Source organism: Culex quinquefasciatus, chromosome 3 (assembly GCF_015732765.1).
Source record: "Culex quinquefasciatus strain JHB chromosome 3, VPISU_Cqui_1.0_pri_paternal, whole genome shotgun sequence".
NCBI lineage: Eukaryota > Metazoa > Arthropoda > Insecta > Diptera > Culicidae > Culex > Culex quinquefasciatus.
In genome coordinates, this window is record NC_051863.1 from 85,094,735 (window position 1) to 85,113,985 (window position 19,251).

Consider the following 19,251-nt stretch of genomic DNA (forward strand, 5'->3'; position numbering starts at 1 on the left):
GAAGCAACCTAGCAAAATAGTGTCTTAGAAAAAGTTGTTGTATATGAATTTGGCTTTAATTTAAAAATATTGACATGCAGGGTGACAGCCCTAACTTCTACTGGTTGCGTGTTGGTGTCTTAGGAAAAATTGGTAAGCTACTTATTTCAATAAATTTTGACATGGTTGGATTCTATTTCATACCTTTGAGAACACTGTAAAGTGATCATTTGTGATTTGTACCCTTTTCGTCCACTTTACAGTGATCTTTTAAAGGTCTAAAATAGAAGCTAGGAATGGGTTGACATCCTGTTGATGTGCCACCCTGTCTTCCAACCATGCCAAAATTTATTGAAATAAGTAGCTTATTTTCCTTGGTGTCTTAGGAAAAGTCGGCTTTAACAGGTCACCAGTAGAAGATAGGGCTTGGTTGACACCCTGTAGGTGTGTCACCCTGCATGTCAATATTTTTAAATTAAAGTCAAATTCATATGGGACCACCCATAAACCACTTGGACACTTTTTGGGAATCCATACTTTCTTCAGGAAAATTTTAGAGGACATTCAGGACTATACTTCTACGGTGTTAGTTTTAAAATTGAGTGAAAAATGAATACTATAGAAATCACAATGTAAAAAAGAAGGTTGTCCATACAAATTTGAATCGCTTTGCGGAAAGCCAGGTCAAACCCAATTGCTCCTAAATTTCAGGGGGTTGTTAAAGGACACAAAAGGAACCGGAAAATGCCTGTTCTGGAAAATCGATCATGTCGAGCCAATCCAATATACATTGTAAGTGTGTAGTACTAGAGTGTAACAAAAATGACTTTTTGGCGGGCATTCAGGGGTTTGTTCCGGTGGGCATACTGAGCCCAAATCCCAAATATGAGCTTGATTGGACGTAACAGGAGCTGGCGCTCCGCCCTTCAATTTTAAATAAGATTTAACCCGTAAAAAAAGATTTTTTTCAAAAATGTCAAATTTTGAGGCATTTTGGTCACTGAAGCGTTTACCAAAAACATCACTGGCATGTAGGCCAGATCCTTGCGCATCTTTTGGTATACATAACATTGAAGTTTGGAGCACCCTGGAGCTCGGTACAGACCTTCAAAGTTTGGCATTTTTTCGAAAAATCGGTCCCAGCAAAATCAAATGGCGTCTCGGGCGTCGCGAGACGCGACGCATATCTTTTTGCCGGGGCCGGTTTTCGAAAAAATGCAAACTGAAGGTCTGCCCACCAGCCAGGGTATCCAAACCAATGCTTTACCAAAGATGCGCCATCAACTTGCCGTGATGTTTTATTAACGACAAAATGAATCAAGATGACATTTTGAAAAATCTTTTACGGGTTAAATCTTATTTAAAATTGAGGAAACGCCAGCTCTGTGTCAATCAAGCTCATGTTGGAGGACACAATAGGAACCGGAAGCAAACCTGTCTCATGCGTCATTTTGTTACATTGTAGTGTAGTACACGATGGCCAGGAGGTTTAGGAAATGAAGAAGCTCAATAATGTCAGAGAGGCAATAATTAAAAGTGTACAATCATAACATGCATGTGGATTTCCAATCAATGTTTTATTATGATCTCTTTTAAAATCAACATAAAATTCATATGAATGATCGATGTCGGTTCTTCCGGATTGCTAAAACTAACTTAAAAGTAATCTGAGCTGTCTTTAACTGATCATCAAAACACGTTAAGGAAACATATAAACTAAATCGTTGAAATTAACCTTAAGAACTCAAAACTCTATGAAAATTATACTGCTTTAAGAAACTCATCGAAAGTTAATCTTCAAATGTTCAGCACTGATAATGAATAAATATGAAGCGAAAGCAGTTGCTATTGATTCATTATCGACTTAATAGGGATTATTTCGCATTCGTACTCTACCTCTGTTGTTTGAAACGATCGAGTTATAAGAGGGCACGAAGAGAGCAGCCTTGGCTCGGCCGTGGTCATCTGCTATTCTGACATTCAACGGTTGGTTACTACCCTGTGGTATAACATTGTTGAGTGCCGATATCGCTTCCTGTGCTTCTTCGCGTTTGTTGAATCTGGAAATCAAAAATCAAATAAAGTTACTATAAAACGTCTCACTACCATTTCGAGCCGCCATACTAACCTAACGAACGCAACACCTCGTGGGTGGCCAGTCAATTTATCTCTTAGGATGTTCTTTTGTACTATTGTACCGTATTTACCGAAAATAATGTCTAACTGCTCGTCGGTAATGGTTCGTGGAAGATTTGTGATATAGAGATTCGTCTCCTTGATATCATCGCTTTGCGGCCGTGCGTATGAAACCTTCAGGCGCTTGTTCCTCACAGTGTAACCATTCAGGCATCGAATGGCGCGTTGTGCTGCTTCTTCGGTCAGGAAATTGATAAAACCGAAGCCGTAGCTATAACCAGACTAAAAACGAGAGTTTCAATGGTCAACAACAGTTGCACAATACAAATCAAACACGAGTTTAACAACTTGCCTTCATATCTCTCATAATGCGACAGGTTTCAATTGGGCCCATCGTGGAAAACATCGAATATAGCTCACGCTCGGACATGTCCTGCGGTATGTAATTGACGATCAGGTTCGTTCCGCTGTAGTTGTTACCGCCGGGCCCAAAGTTCATTCCGGACAGTGAACTTGTGCTCGAAGACGATGTATTGGGCACGTTGCCGAAGGTGTTGCTCGACGGCAGGTCGTACATCCTCGTCCGCGGAGAGTAAGAAAAGTCCGAGTCCTGACCATACGCGTAATTTGACTAGAAAATTTGAAGCAATTTGAACTTGGCAATTTACAGCAGTTGATTAGAGCAGAGACGGATACTGGCTAAATTTATTTCAGTACACATTTTTTTTAGCTGGTGATTTTTGTACAGTTTTAAAAATGTTGGAATTGAATTAATTAGGAAAACACCAATAAACTGCAAACATCAAAGCAAGTCAGTTTGCTTATTAAAAAACGTTGGACAATAAACACAATTATTTAAAATAAATTTTTAAGAACAAGTTTTTCGCCAATGCACAGTGGTCCAGAACGCAAAATTAAGTGGAAAATGGATTTTCCAAAAAATGGTGAAGTTTTGGAGCTTTGGTGTCTTCAGACGAGTTGTTGCAAATAGAAAGGGGCAACTTTTGATTTGGTTGAAAATTAGGGTGATTCTCAAAATCTAACATTTCAGGAATATTTTTGGGATTTTTTTCATCTTCTAGAAAGTTGTTAGACTTGCCAATTCATGCAACTTTGTCGAAGACACCAAAATTTTATCTCGTAATCTACACCTTCTACGACCAAATTTATAGAAAGCATCTGAGCAAACCTTCAAAAATCCGTTTTTTTAACGTGGCAATTCAGGGTTAAGTTTTAGAGAAAAGTGATGACCTAAAACTTTTAGAACTCTAAAAAACAAACATTTTTCTTATTTGACATGTCAATTTGGACCTAAGGGTCAAAAGTTACAGCCATTTTAAGGTAGAAAATATGCAAATTTAAAACTTAAGTATCTCGAAAAGGCGCTAGCCAAATTTGAAGCACCAGGTTGCATTTGAAAGAGGAGATCCAGCACTACAAACCCTGAAAAAATCTCAGGGGTGTTTTTCTTTAAACTCGAAATATCGTCATTTGAAAAAGTCTAATTTTCAAGGGAAAACCATATGGGACCACCATAACGAAATTCGAAAAATTTCCAAATATATGTTTTTCCATGTAGTTTTGCCCGTTGAATCTAAATCTGTCCTTAGAATTGAGTCAAATTGTCAACAAATCGATTTTTGATCATATTTTGGGTTTCCATGTAAAATTATCATTTAAACCCAAAATATGACCAAAATCGATTTTCGACATTTTGGCTCAATTCTGAGGAAGATTCAGATTCAGCGGGCAAAATTAAGTGGAAAAACATATATTAGGAAAATTTTCGAATTTCGTTAGAAGGTCCCATATAGTTTTCCCTTGAAAATTATGCTTTCAAATGGAGATATCTCGAGTTTAAAGAAAAACACCCTGAGATTTTTCACCGTTTGGTGCTGGATCTCTTCTTTCAAATGCAACCTGGTGCTTCAAATTTGGTTTGCGCCTTTCGAGATACTTAAGTTTTAAATTTGCATCTTTACCCAAAATGGCTGTAACTTTGACCGGTCCAAATTGGCATGTCAAATAAGAAAAATGTTTGTTTTTAGAGTTCTATGCCCCGAACATTAATTTTCTCAAAGCTTAACCTGAATTGCCACGTTCAAACGGATTTTGAAGGTTTGCTCAGATGCTTTCTATAAATTTGGTCGTAGAAGGCGTAGATTACGAGATAAAATTTTGATGTCTTCGACAAAGTTGCATGAAATGGCAAGCCTGACAACTTTCTAGAAGACGAAAAATTCCCAAAAATATTCCTGAAAGGTTAGATTTTGAAAATCACCTTAATCGAACCACCTAATTTTCAACCAAATCAAAAGTTGCCCCTTTCTATTTGCAACAACTTGTCTGAAGACACAAAAGCTCCAAAACTTTTTTTGGAAAATCCATTTTCCACTTAATTCGTTCTGGACCACTGTGCAATGTGAAACAGGTCAAGGTATCGAGTGCTCCGATTATTATGAAACTTTCAACGTTTGTTTGTCTATACATGAGATGAACTCAACCCAAATATGAGCAATCTACGACAAAGTGGGGTAAAACGGGCTTTGAAGTTTAATATCTAAAAACATCAAAAATCTTAAAATTGCTCGCATTCGCATTTGTAAAACTTTATGAATTTCAACTCTCTTAGGTGCATTCGAAAGGTCTTTTGAAGCCCTTGAAAATGTTAAATTACCCAAGGATTCCAAATATGTCGAAAAAGACCAAAAAGTGCCGTCTTTTTGGACTACAGGACAAAAACTAACGTTGTAACATGTTTTTCCAAAAAGTTAATACCGAAGGCTTATATCTGGATTTTTTTTTTGAAAAGGTCCAATAAACCAAATTTTCAGTTTTTGCTTTTGGGTGTTTTTAAACCCCTGACTCAATGCGGTTTCAAAACACCCAAAAGCAAAAACTGGAAATTTTTTATTTGACCTTTTCAAAAAACTCCAGATATGTAGTCCATGAAATTCCTAACTTTTCACCTACACCTATGGGTGTTGGAGGCTGTCGCAAAAAGATATTACGGCTCAAAAAAAAAGTAACAGTATTTTGCAATAGTTATGAGAAAAGTCAAATCAATCCTGGATGTTTATGACACATTTTGAAGGGCTTCAAAGACCATTCGAATGCACCTAAGAGAGTTGGAATTGATAAATTTTTCCGCAAATGCGAGCACCTTTAAAAAAAAATATGTATTTGGATCTTAAACTTCATAGCCCGTTTTACCCCACTTCCCTTTGTCGTAGAGAGCTTATATTTGGCATGAGTTCATCTCATGTATAGACAAACAAACGCTGAAAGTTTTATCAAAATCGGAGCACTTCGATACGACCTCTAGAACAAACCGAGCAAAATTTTCAAATACTGCCACTTAATATAACTTCTCTTGACTTTCCTAAGTTCATGTAAATGTTTATTTCATAATTTTTAAGGAATGTCTTCGATTGTGCTACAATAAACAAAATTTATGCAAAACGGACTTACTTGGAGTGGTAATAAAGTACAAACAAATAACACAAAGACAATCAAAATGTGTAATAAAACCTGTGTATATAACCTATGGTAAAACCATTAGCATTTGATTCGAGTACAATAAGTGTGCAACAGATAATTACAAACAATTTACTTAATCGGATTTTTGGAATTCATTCTTTTTTGTATGTGTAGTGTTTGTATTGAGAATTAACTACAACAACGATCATTCATGAAATCTACATTACAAAATGAAAAACATAATCTATAGTATAAAGAGTTTTGTAGGAAATCGTATAGTGTGCTTTTGTAACATAACAATCCAGCCTAAATTTTCTTCTAAATAGTGGTAGGAATTAAAATTCATTCTTAAGAAATACATTGAAGAAATAAACCAAAAAACTGCTCGATTGGCTGTGTTCCGTAAGCAAAGATGTGCACTGACTATAATTGATGATTCGGCTATTATGCCAAATCAACTATTCCGATTTAAAAACCGTCGATCTGGCTCGAGATCGAGCCTGGATCGAGTCGAGGCTCGAGTCAAAATTCTCAGTGGGATATAGGAAATGTTAAGGTCGTTGCAAATATTTTTCAAGCTTATGTCACGCACCCTCCCCCTCCCCCTCTTCAAAATGGGTTAGAAAAATCAGGGGGCAAATAAAATATTTTTCCATAAAACTTCAAAATTTCTATGAAAATATAAGTCTAATCAACTGAAAACTATCTTAAATGCCTTTTCCTGCATTGATAATCATATTTAGCATGTTTGGGCTTGTTTAAGAATGTTTTGAATTTTTATAAAATTCCAATGTACAACACCGCAAAAATTTTGTTTTTCGCAAAAAATAAAAATTTCCTCAATACTTAGAAACCATGGCTCGTAACTTCAATTTTTATACTTTATTTTTTTTTCTTTAATGTAAAATTGTCTGGCGAATCGATTCCCACAATTGGTTGTTGAAAATTTCGACGCTTGGACCACCTTTAAAAACAGTTTTTATTAATGATTTTTGTATTTTTTAGTAGAGAAATACCATCCTGCATTTTCTTGTGTCTCGGTACATCATCTTAAAAGCAGAGACACATCGAGCTTTACAGGCTCAATAAAAACTCTTTACCTGCTCTGTATGCAGCGAACAGAGCCAGCTCTGTATGGGAAAAATAATATTGAATAGCATACTGCCGTTCTACGCATAATTGTCCCATGTTCGAAAAAGCGCTACTGAGAAAAATACGATTGTAAATTTTCGACCGATTTCTGTGTTTCTACACGCAGCCCAAATCCGTTGAACATTGAAGTCTCACTTGCCTTTGACCATCCGATGTTCACATCTATGAACATCGCCGTAAACATACACACACCAATGCATCGCTTGACGGTGTTCGTGTATTTTATGTGTCGAGCGCTATGACTTCCTCTTCTTTTTTAAATAGCGAAAGGTTCTTCCCGATCTACTTAGAAAATCAGCAGGAAACGTTAAACTGAAGAAAAAACGATCCAAGCCAGCCGAGTGTGGTTTGGTGCCGCATCGCGTTGTTTATTTATTATAAAGTGTCTAAACAGATGCGTTCGCAGAAAAAGTGTAAGTGCAACAAGTCCGAGCTGGACTTTGTCAAAGCCGTCCTCCCGCTCTGGCCCCGCCTGTGTGGGAATCTGTCCACCGACGTAGAACAGGCGGCGTTCGTCACGAAGGCAGGTAAGAATGTCACCGTAGAAGCTAGTGCCGGTCTGCATTTCGGCTCAATACGACACAATCGGCGGCCAGATTATCGAGCTAAGGTCAATCCCAACTGTTCCGATCCGGCGTCGTTAAATGCGGTCCGTCATTTTTAGCCTGATGGATGTGGACGGGATTTCGACGCATCCGTTTCATTGAAGCAGCAAATGTCAAAGAAATTTTATTTTGCCGGATCGTTGTGCCGGACGGCAAAAATGATGACATTGGAACGGTACCGGATCGAAAAATCGCGCCGGATCGGAACAGTTTGGATTGACCTCTAGTCGTTCGGCAGTAGGTACGTTCATGCCAGCAAGTTAAAAGAAGTGTTTGTGTTTTGCGGGGTGGAAACACGCTGAGCAATCCGAAGCATGTTGGAAGTGAAGCTAGAGAAGGACAAAACTTAAAATTAAATTATAACTTTCTCAATCTCTTCCCCCATTAAGATCTAACGCCCCGAAAACAAGTACCAGCGCGTACTGATCGTCCTTTCCTAAGCAAGGTCCCCGAGGAACAGCTCCACAAATCGGTCGACAAACACGGGGCCCTGCTTTACAAAATCCCGCCATTCTGTCGGCGTGGTTCTAGGTCGTGTCGGCGTCCCTTCAGCACGAATATGAACGAGACGAATCCGACGGTGGAGACGCACGTTTGGAATTCGATCGTGCTGGTGCCGAAGCAGATTACGGACTGGAGTGGGCACCTGAACTTTGACAAGATTGTCTTTCCGATGTTGTGGAAGGTGTTAAAGAGCGGAGCGAGTGGGAGTTCTGCGTGCGATTTTCCGCACTATTATTATAATAAATACTGCTTGCAAAAAATACAGTGAAGAGTTCAAGCTCTAAATGCTCTCAATAGAATTTGGCCATTTTATTGCTCTTCTCTGATTTTCTTGCTTGAAAATAATTAAAAAAATTTTTTTTTTTAATTTGATTTCGGTTGTTTTTTTGAAAACCCGATTTAATCCCACCTCGGGTGAGATAGAGCCTTTCTTACAAAGAAAGATAACGGCAGTTGAATTTTTTCAAAGGAATAGCAAAATAAAGAATGGTCAATTCAATAATCAAATCAAAACTCAACATGATTTTTCATATAACTGAAAAGCGCTGGTTTTGCCCCATTTACCATGGCCGGCTGTAAGCTGTGCTTGCACACAAGCATTTTCGATTTTTAAAATCAGAACAAATTATTTTTGAGACAGAGAACTAGCTCACAATTTGCGATGTTCGTAATGTTTTCTGCCTAACGCAAAACTGTTCGTATTTGCTGAGTGTTTTTTTCATTTTTCAAAATATCAAGAATTAACAAAAAAATCCGTCTTGCTCCAGAGCGTTAGAGTGGTTACATAATGACTGGCAGAAAGTGTTTCCACACCCGAACATTTTTCGTGTTGTAAACGAAGTAACGATAAAGCCACTTAAAAGTTCTTGAAAGCTTTGAAACGACTACTGGAATTCACTAAACTAACATTTAGGCGTTAGGCAAAATTGTGAGCTTTTAAAGCAAGCCAGAATATTATGTAGTATGCATTTAGGCGATTTTGGGTTTGGGAAGCATACTGCGACTGAGCGCTCGGTGAGACTTCACTACGCCTAACGCAAACGTACCGAGTGAACCACCTTTACTCATATGCTGGGTTCATTGCCGACGAGCCGACGCGTTTCTTGGTGCACTGGTACGATGAACCAAAATACTAACACACAAATAGGCTCGTACAGAGAAAAAAATCGTGACGTCAGAAATGAACTCAAATCACTTAAAGTTCATTTTGTGAGGGACTTTAACAGTTTGACCTTGTTTGACAGCTATTTTGTCCCCAGTTTTCTGTGGGAGAGAAAAGAGGCGAATACTTTATGAAAATCATACCTGTCAAAATTCCTAGCCTCAAAATTTTGTCGCGAGTTGCTTTTCTCCTCTACTGAAGCTAGAAAACCAAACCCGCGATGTGCCTTGTCTCTGGCGCATGGGAAGCTTGGACGCTCACCAGAAATTCGTTCGCTCAGTGATCGATCAGAGAATGAGCAAGAACAAAAGAAAGGCAACAGAATGAACATAGAGCTATCTACTAGCGCATGTATTGCGTGTACGTGCACGATAGATTTTAGGTTAAAATTTGTGGTCCCCAGCAAAAACAAATGGTAAGCTAGTGTGCGTGAGATCGGGCTAAGATAACTCTATAGAGTTATCTAAGCCCGCGCTCACGCACACTAGCACGCCATTTGGTTTGCTGGCTGGTACAAAATTTAACCTCAATCTTTTCGTGTACGTACATGCAAGCACATGCGTAAATAACTCTATGGGGCTTCAGAACGGATAGCTGCTTGCGTCGTGTTTGCGTTCACTGAAGCTTAGCATAGATAATCTTGATAGGCGATGTGTGATGAACGAGCAATCGATAGAGCAACTTGTTCTTGTACAAAAGGGGGAGGCGGTTATTCTAGTATCAAAACTCCATACGCGCCAGCATAACTCGCGTCTGCATGTGAAGCTCAACTTGACAACTTGTCGACGAGGCGACGAAAATCGATCATCTATGATTTTTCGAATGAATATTTCCGAGAAACGATTGGAGAACGAAGCTTGATTTGGAGTCTGAGCTATAAGCAAACCCTATACTTAGTAAGAAAGGCAAAAATGGAAATTCCCTAAAATATGAAAATCCGAATGAGGTCAATTTTTTTTCAAAGCCTCGATTATGGTCTAGATTATGTTATGGAGAAAAAATAGATATAATGCCAAAGGTACTGTATTGGCATTTGGTGAAAAGTTGGCTTTTACCTTTTTAGGGGTTTTGCCTCACAGTAAGTTAGTCCCCAAGTTGTAAATCAAGAACCACATTACCGACATGGATGAAACTTTGGGAGGATGTAGAGCTCGAAAAATGCATTTTTTTGGATAAATAAACAATTTCAATATTTCAATTTCCGACCGAATTTTTATTTGAAAACCACCTGATCAGGTGGAAACATACTCCGAGTCCCCTTAAAAAAATGGATAAATTCAAATTTGGTATGAAATGGTTCAGATGCCCTTTTAAATGTGCCCAAGAGAGCTTAAATCCATAATATGGACTCTGAGAAACCCCCTACCACAAAATTGAGCACTTTTTTACCACACACGGACGTCACGCGTGCTCTACGATAAATTGAGCGCCAAAATTCTGATATTGGAGATAGACCAATTCTGTCATTGTCAAACGATCGGGCGTCGATAATCGATTGTCCATGTTTTGCCTTCCACACCTCAATGAGGAAAGGCTATAAAATAACTCGAAAAATGAACTTCTTTATTTGATCTCGTAGACCCACCTTCACGTATACCTATCGACTCAGAATCAAATTCTGTACAAATGTCTGTGCGTACGTCTGGATGTGAGTCCGAGCACCGAAAAATATGCACACGATTATCTCCGGATTGGCTGAACCGATTTCGGCCGTTTTGGTCTCATTCGATCCGTCTTGGAGTCCCACAAGACCCTAGTTAATATTATGAAGTTTAGTTAAGTACTTCAAAAGTTATGCTAAAAACCCGATTTAATCCCACCTGGGGTGAGATAGAGCCTTTCTTACTAAAGAATATAACAATGGTAGAACTTTTTTCAATTCATAACATCGACTTTGTTTATTTATAACGTCAGCACAAAAGAAAGTCTTATGATGAAAGCAATGTATTATAAATGATATGATTTCCAAAGGAAATAAAAAACGCAATTTTCACCAAAAGAATATTTTCAATCGTACAATATGTTTGTAAGTTTGTAATCAAACAAGCGTTTATGACAAACGCGATCATAGCAAGCTTCACATGCGCCAGTGACAACGCACACCGCGGTTTTGGTTTTTTAGCTTCGGTACGAGCCCTTTTGTGTGTTGGTATTGTCCGTTTTTTTTCAAAGGTACACATCGCGCGGCATTTCAGAATGTGCCGCAGACACTGTTGCCAACGATTTTTTGCCCGCGAGCGAAAAGAAGCACCAGTTGGCAACGAAAAAAAAAACAACAACACAACGCTTGAAGATATACCTCTACACCATCGCCTCTTTAGCACAAGGCGCCGTGTGCGGTGAGCGCGAGTAAGGAATATAAGTTCTCTCCCTCGCTCGCTTGCGATCAAAGCTTTCCTTTTCACCCAACAACAAGAAGCAAGCCAAGAACTTTCGAAGAAGATCCCCACTTTCTAAAAGATCCTCTCTAAAAGCTCTTTCAAATTCACCTCAATGTTTCTCAAGATTTAAATCATGGTCTGATCTAGATAAAATATTAGTTAGGACACAAACCTCTAGACCACCACACAATAAAAATAAATGACAGAATTTAAATCACATAATGGTCTCATGTCGCAGGTTTCAAAACAAATACTGGACATTTATGCATATAATGATAATACTAAAGAGCCGAAAAATATACGATATCTATAGTAGCAAATGAAAATCGATAGGGCACCCAACACATATTAGAGTATATTGGATCCCAATAACAAGACGCGCCAGCATTAGAAGCTCAACTTGACAACTTGTCGACTTGGCGACGATGCGTCTAAAATCGATGCATTGTGATTTTTTGAAGATTTTTCCGAAGAAAATTCATGCTGAATCGACATATTTACGAAGATGAAAATGACGTCCAGCCTTAAAGTAAAACCTATACCTTTCTTTAGTAAGAAAGGCAAAAAGTAAATCGCTCTAAAAATTGATCCGGATTGCCGATAGATGTAAAATTTGTTTCAGATGCTCACTCATGGTCTGTACTATGAGTGTAGAAAGAAATTAGCATAGCATAGCATTGGTGTCTACCCGTAGCTGCTACTTCGTTATTGACCAGGACCCCCAAAAATTGCTCCGTGGACCACAGATGAAAAGTAGGAACCAATCATCACCCCTTCGCAATTTTCAAAGGTCCCTATCATGCTGATCAATACCGACGCCGGCCACGACCAGTGGTAAGACACGGGGAAGTGGATGGGAATGTTAGTCCGATACTTGAGTGATGGGACCGCCAAATCGACTGCGTCTCCGACAAGTATGAGTTTTGAGGGGTTAGTAAGATTGGTATGAGGTCAGGATTCACCGTGGTAGGTGATGCGACCATAAGCAATTTGTTTATCAGTTGCAAATTTATAGGTCTTAGGCAGCCGGCTGCTGTAAGACACACAATCATTTATTTAGAAATAGTTTTAATTCGAACGCGGCGCCAGATTATCATTTATTCCCCCGTCGGCGTGCCTTCCGAGCAACGACGCTGTGAGAAGGGCTTTTTACTCCTATTGCTATTTAAGCAATATATCAAATTGTATTTTCTGTGGTTTCCTATTAAATTATATCAAAACTTTATAGTGAGGTTTGCAGTGATTTCATCGTGTTGCGGGATTTTATGAACGAAGTGTTCCGAAAAAAGTGATCTACGAGACCGACAAGATTACGAACAAAGTAACTTACAATTTCGTTTCGAGCAGTTATTAATAAAGTGACACTATCACGAATGGTGCATTTTTATGATTGGTACATTTTTAAGCCGAAGTCGTTATAGGTAGTACTATCTTCCACGTTATATTTATAATTATCGAAAAATAAGAACAGAGTAAAAGGAGAACTAATCCGTAAAAACGACGCATGAACTCGAGTTTGACATTCTCGTTTAACGACCGGTATATTATTATTTACGCGACTTGAAAGAAGGAAAGAAAAAAAGAAGAGGGAAAGTGGGGAAAAATATTTAAAATATAAGATACATACAAAGATAAATTAAAGTAAATAGATCGATTGAAATAAATAAGTATGATTTTCCGTTTATGTAATGGATAATATAATAAATTACCTTTAATCGCAGCTGAAATATATTTTCAATTATTAATAAATACGGGCGGGAAGAAATAGTACAGAAGAAAGAAGATAATTTTTGGCTTAAAATTTAAATAGATATTGAACTTTATACTAGGCAAAACTATTATTGGATGAGGATTTCACTAGATAGATAATCAGAAATGAATAGAAGTAAAGAAGAGAAGATTGGACGTAAATGAGAAACATAACCTTCCATCGGATGAGGAAGTAAAATGTCGGTCCCGGCCTTGATTGTTAAGCCGTTAAGTCATTCCAGGTGTAGGAGTCGTCTCCATGCCATAAGTACAAACAACACACCAAACCAAGCCTACTCCGGTGGAATCGCTGGCGGCGGTTGGACTCACAATCCAAAGGTCGTCAGTTCAAACACTGGGGTGGAAGGTTCCTTGGAGTAAAGAAGTTTGGGTGCTCTCCCATTCAAGCCTTCGGACTCCTAGGTTTGAGCAGAAACTTACAATAGAGACCACAAAAGACCCGGGGTCGTTAATGTGGATGGTTTGATTTTTTTGAGAAACATAATAAAAATGGTGAAACATTTTATATAGTAATATTTTGAATAACTTGAAAAGGATTCTGTATGGATGCACTGAATTTCTATCAGTGCCGTTGGTGCTCGTTTTTTTCAGTTGATGAGGATGATTTATCGCCGAACCAAGGAAGGGAAATCGACGAAAATCGACGGCCGCACAACCCGTTCATAAGAGCGAAATCGAATCCCTTTTTCCTGATGGCAATCACTCAAACAAAAAGTAATCCGGACAAAAACACACCCGAACTTAACTGATCGCGTCTTCTTCAAAATTTCTCGTCCTTAAATCAACCCCTTGGTTCACTTTTGCTTGAATTTCCACATTAAGCTACCGTTAATCCGCTATGCAACTGAAAGTCTTCTTTTTTGTTGTCATAAACTTTACATAAATGTAAAAAAGTCACCAGCCCCTATTTTCTGTTCGAACACCTCCCAAACCAAAACAAACATGGCGCGTGAACGGTAGAATGAGCGAAATCGGCGAAATAGAGATGCGAGGCGATAAACCGGCGAAAAAGACTTAAGGTGTGAAGCTGGAGCTGCTAAAGGAAAACAATGGAGATCTCACGAATCGATTTTCATTTAAATTCACTTCTAATTTAACATTTTCTTCAAAAACTTCATGTTCCTCAAACTCCTATAACACATGGCTCCACACCAAACACCAACCCGACGCACAAAAATCTTTAAAACACTGATAAAACGCGAAAAATAATACGACCGACTAACAAACGAACCTCCAACCACAGACAATCGGACCACCAATCACTATGAGTGTAGAAAGAAATTTCGGATAAAATCGGAAATGAAAGTGTTGGCAAAGGTCACCAGGTGGGCTTTTACCTTTTTTTAGGGATTTTTTTTTCTTTTGATAGGTTAATCAAACGGCTCTAACTCCAGAACCAGATTATGGATCTGGATGAAAATTTGGGAGGTTGTAGAGCTCGAAAAATGCAATTTTGAGATAAATAAAAGATATGAAAATGAAAAATTTTGATCATATTTTCATTTGAAAACTGTGTAATTTGTTGAAAAGTCTGGCCGCATCCGAAAACAGATGGATGTTTCGAAATTCGGTCTCAAAATGACCCTTGTTCAGCACACCAGCTTTCAAATGCACTTGGAACAATCAAAATCGAAAATAGGGGAGCCGAGGATTACGTGACACAAAATTTGGCAAAAATTTACCACACACGGACATTACTCGAACTCCACGGAATTTATTTTCTCAAAATTCGAGGGTTGGAGATAGGCGAGTTTTGTCAAGGTGAATCGATAGAGCGTCTAAAATCGATGCAGTGTGTTTTTGACGATTTTCCGAAGAAAATTCATGCTGAATCGACATATTTACGAAGATGAAAATGACGTCCAGCCTTAAAGTAAAACCTATACCTTTCTTTAGTAAGAAAGGCAAAAAACGATTCTAACAAAAGTCCGGAAGATTGTAAAAAGGGTGGTTTTTGTAAGAAAACCCGTCATATTATACATTTATAAAAAGGTATTTGAAAGACCTTTCCAACGAGCCCAAAACGTTGAAGATCTAACAATCCTATCAAAAGTTATAAGCACTCAAGTGTTATTTATGCACTTTTTGGAGGCCGGATCACAAATATTCTGATAAAAACGTTGTCCGGATCCACCATGCGACCTGTCTTTGTATAGGTAATCAAAAGACCTTTCCAATGAGCCTAAAACGTTGAAGATCTGATAACCCTATCAAATGTTATAACCACTTAAGTGATATTTATACACTTTTTTAGGCCGGATCTCAGATATTTTGATAAAAATAAGTCTTATTTATGCTCTTTTTTGAGGTATGTAGTGTATTAACTTTATGAATGTGAGGAAGGCAACACCCACCTAAAGGTGGATTAAGCAACGTTTTTTTTGTAGATTTTTCAAATGATTATTTCTCGGAGAACGCAGCATGATTTGGAGTCGCAGCCAATAGCAAACCCTAAATTCCATTGAGAGCATTTAGAGTTTAAACGCTTAACTGATTTCCTTGCTTAATATTCAAAAATTGCACCTGAGAAAAACGCGATTGAAATTTTTCGACCGATTTCTGCGTTTCTATGCATAATTGTCCCGTGGGTTCCTATTCGCCCTATGTGTCCCTAATCGCCCCAGTTAGCAGTTTATCACCCTTATTTGTGATTCTCTTGCTATACAACAGGTAAACAAGACATAATGCTTAGTAAAACTAATGATTCCGTGTAAGAACATATTTGGTGGGACAATTATGCGTAGAAGTTCAACGATGGGACAAACAGACTTGGTGTTGTTTTTAATGAGTTTCCGAACAAAGTACCAGATTTTATGTGTTTTTCTTAAAGTACACATCAAACTAAACTTAAAATGTCATAAAGTCAAAATCGTCCAAAACTGACATGGGACAATTATGCGTAGAACGGCAGTTTTGCACGAACAAAATCAATCAAATAGTAATGACGTCTGAGAGAATAATATAGAACCTTTTGGTACCAGCAACTTTCTAGAATATGTCAACATTCCAAAACTTATCAGTCTAGATTCGATTATCCGAAGTTTCGAGTATCCGAAGTTCGATTATTCGAAAGTTTGTATATGACTTCGGATAATCGAACCACGAACAATTTTTTTTCGTTTTTTTCTTGTTTTAAACGTCAAATTTGAGTTCTGTGAGTCAAATTTGAATAGTTGATTGCTTATAAAATAATAAAATGCATTTTTCAATATTTCGTCACCGCCATTTTCAATTAAAAAATTTAAATCACTTTAGCATAGTTTAGGGTTCAAACTTAAGCTCAACAATCAAAAATAAGACAGCGAAAAAAAAATATTTTTCGTGATTCGATTATCCGAAGTTTTGATTATCCAAAGTGAAATTTTTCCGAGGCCTTCGGATAATCGAGTCTGGACTGTATATGCAATTCAATATTATTTTTCCCATACAGAGCTGGCTCTGTTCGCTGCATCCAGAGCTTAGCTCTGTTCTACCATACAAAGCAGGTAAAGAGTTTTTATTGAGCCTGTAGAGCTCGATGCGTCTCTGCTTAAAAGAGACGTGTTTTTTTTTCTATCAGTGTATTTTAACAGAAACCCCGTTCATTCTCTTACAAGTTTGTACTTTTTGATAGGATGCAATGGTTTCGAGATACAGTAATTTTGAAACTACGTGTTACAAATACAGTATGTAAAAAAGTATTTACACCTTTTGGGCACTATGCACATTTTGTGGTAAAACATGTAAACAATTTAAAGTTTGACAGGAACCTAGTACTACGTTTGGTTCAGAAACTCATGACAAACATTTTTTTACTAAAAGCTCATGAAAAGATGATTTCTATTAAGAGTTCTATAACAAATACTATTTCAAAAATAAAAAAAAGGTACAAAAAAAGTTTTTACACGTTTCGAAAAATTAATATAAATAAATTTATTTGTTGACAAATCACCATAAATCTCCCAACTCCAAATAGGCTGACTGATAAAAAAAATAATTTGGGTGTAATATAAAGTTTACTAACTACTTAGTATAAAAGTGAAACTCTGGAAATTCTATATAAAACTTTTTTTTTTGGGAGGGTGACCTAGGTGATCGTTGATGTCGAAACCTCTAAACTGGGCCCTCGTCCTGTCACGTCCGTCAGTAGTCTTGTCGTACATTACAACTAGAATCAGATCTGCCAATGAATTAGTACACTTCGACCAAATAAACACTGACGCTGTATGGATCTGACTCTAGAATAAATGCACAGTTGTGTGTTATTCATAAGTCCAAAATGTTCAATTATTCATATAAGTCCAAATTTTCATTTGCGGATATTTTCCTGACTTGAATTGAATACAAGATTTAAAGCAAGCTATCCAAAGCTACTCTTATCTCAAATCCCCGACATTTTAATTAATAGCCAAAAACGTTTCTTGTAAAACCTGTCTGGCTTCTTTGAAAAAAATAATAATAATAATAATAACAGTTCATATTTTACAAGTCGTGAATTGAAATAGAGACGACCATTTGATCGTCAGAATTTTAGTAGATCCTCGATTCGCAACAATGGTCGATACAATCATAATCCGACAACCGTTAGTTCAACGGATCAACGAACTTAGTTCGATATCATTTCACTATTGATTGATCGAGACTCTACGGAAATTTTGACAAATCATAATGGTTTTTATGCTACTTGAATGAAAATCACCGATTCTGATAGAAATATTAAATTCACTGTTACTAATTTTGTCCCTAAATAACTAAAGGCAAAGTATTAAAAGTTGATATTTATAGTTAAAATCCTTAATTCTACAAAAACTAAATTCCTAAATTCCTCGCATCCTAAACTGACACCCACATTAAGATAGGAAAAATCACATATGTAGCGGTTCATTGTACAAATGTGATATTTCCACTATCGGAGAACCTCCTGGTCTCGATGACAGCTTACCGGCCATCGATTAAGCCCTGAGACTGCGCCAAAGTGGGTTCTCGCAGCACGAAGTGGTGTCCATGTGTAAAAATGGAAGCTTCAGCAATATACTGAACACTTCGATTTTAATTCCACATCGAATCAAATAATACTCTTTGCCAAACAAGCATCAAACCTATGACACTTATTATGACAAAGCCCAGGGAAAGTCTATATAAAACTTATCAAAACTTAATTTTGCAAACTTTTAATTCGACTAATCACATCCGTGTACGCACGAGAGCAAGCAGCAGTGAAGTGCTCAGTGCTCCATCGTTTTTTCGATTTTTTTCGCCGTAGTTTACCGTGATTAGTCGCGAGTTTGCTCGTGCAGCATGCCAAAGGCCGGCCGTGGCCGTGGCAGTTCGAGTGCGGCCTCGAAAAACCCGCGAAGTTCGTCTACCGGCCGTGTGCAAAAAGGTAAACAAACCAACGCCGTGTCGGCCGCCATCGCGCAGGGGAGCGTGAGCGCAGATGGAATCGACAAAAAGTTACTACATCCCGGGTATGTTCCGAGATCACCAGTGCGAACCCGTTCCGGTACTTCCGGTGCCACGACCAGTGGCACATCAACACCCGCCAACATCCCCATCAGGAACGAGTTCCAGATGCTGAGCGACGACGAAGAAAATAACAACACCGACGGTAGCAGCGCTACAAACGACGACGACGATGACGGGCGTGCACGGAAGAAAGTGTCGACGCCAAAAAGAACAATTCTCCAACGGAACGAAGACCACCTCAATTTTTGTTTTGGACACGTTGGCGGACGATGTTGACGAGTTGCTGGAAGGCCTCGGATATTGTCTGAAAATCGGTAAGTCGGCAGTGCAAGTGATCACACTGAACAGAAAAGATTTCGAACTGGTGCTTGAAGAACTGAAGCGTAGCAACTTCAACTTCTACACATACGACCCAGTGAAGCCCCCTGTTAAGGTCGTCTTGCAGGGTTACCAAGACCGTCCGATCGCCGACCTGAAGCGACACCTCTCGAACGCCGGAATAAAGACACGGGAGATAAAAGTGCTCTCGCGAAAGACAACAGTCACAGGTTTTTTTTTAATTTATATTTATTCAAATTTCTTTTCCATGTACATTCATTCAGTTAAAATATTATTGAGTGTCCAATCACAAACGATG

The 19,251-nt window shown here is 38.2% G+C and overlaps 1 protein-coding gene across 2 annotated transcripts in view; it reads right to left on the bottom strand.

The window, feature by feature from the left end:
* Positions 1 to 1,537: 1,537 nt before the first annotated feature.
* LOC6046615 (sex-lethal homolog) overlaps positions 1,538 to 19,251 on the bottom strand; it is a 30,663-nt gene continuing 12,949 nt past the window's right edge. The window contains exons 3-5 of one of the 2 annotated variants that reach the window (XM_038264164.1): positions 2,468 to 2,725; positions 2,108 to 2,397; positions 1,538 to 2,039 (exon numbers count right to left, since the gene is read on the bottom strand). In XM_038264164.1, coding sequence (XP_038120092.1) covers positions 1,844 to 2,039; positions 2,108 to 2,397; positions 2,468 to 2,725 — 744 coding nt within the window. In that variant the 3' untranslated portion in view covers positions 1,538 to 1,843. Of the gene's footprint in view, positions 2,040 to 2,107; positions 2,398 to 2,467; positions 2,747 to 19,251 lie in introns of both variants that reach the window. The other variant, XM_038264163.1, reaches the window with a different exon arrangement.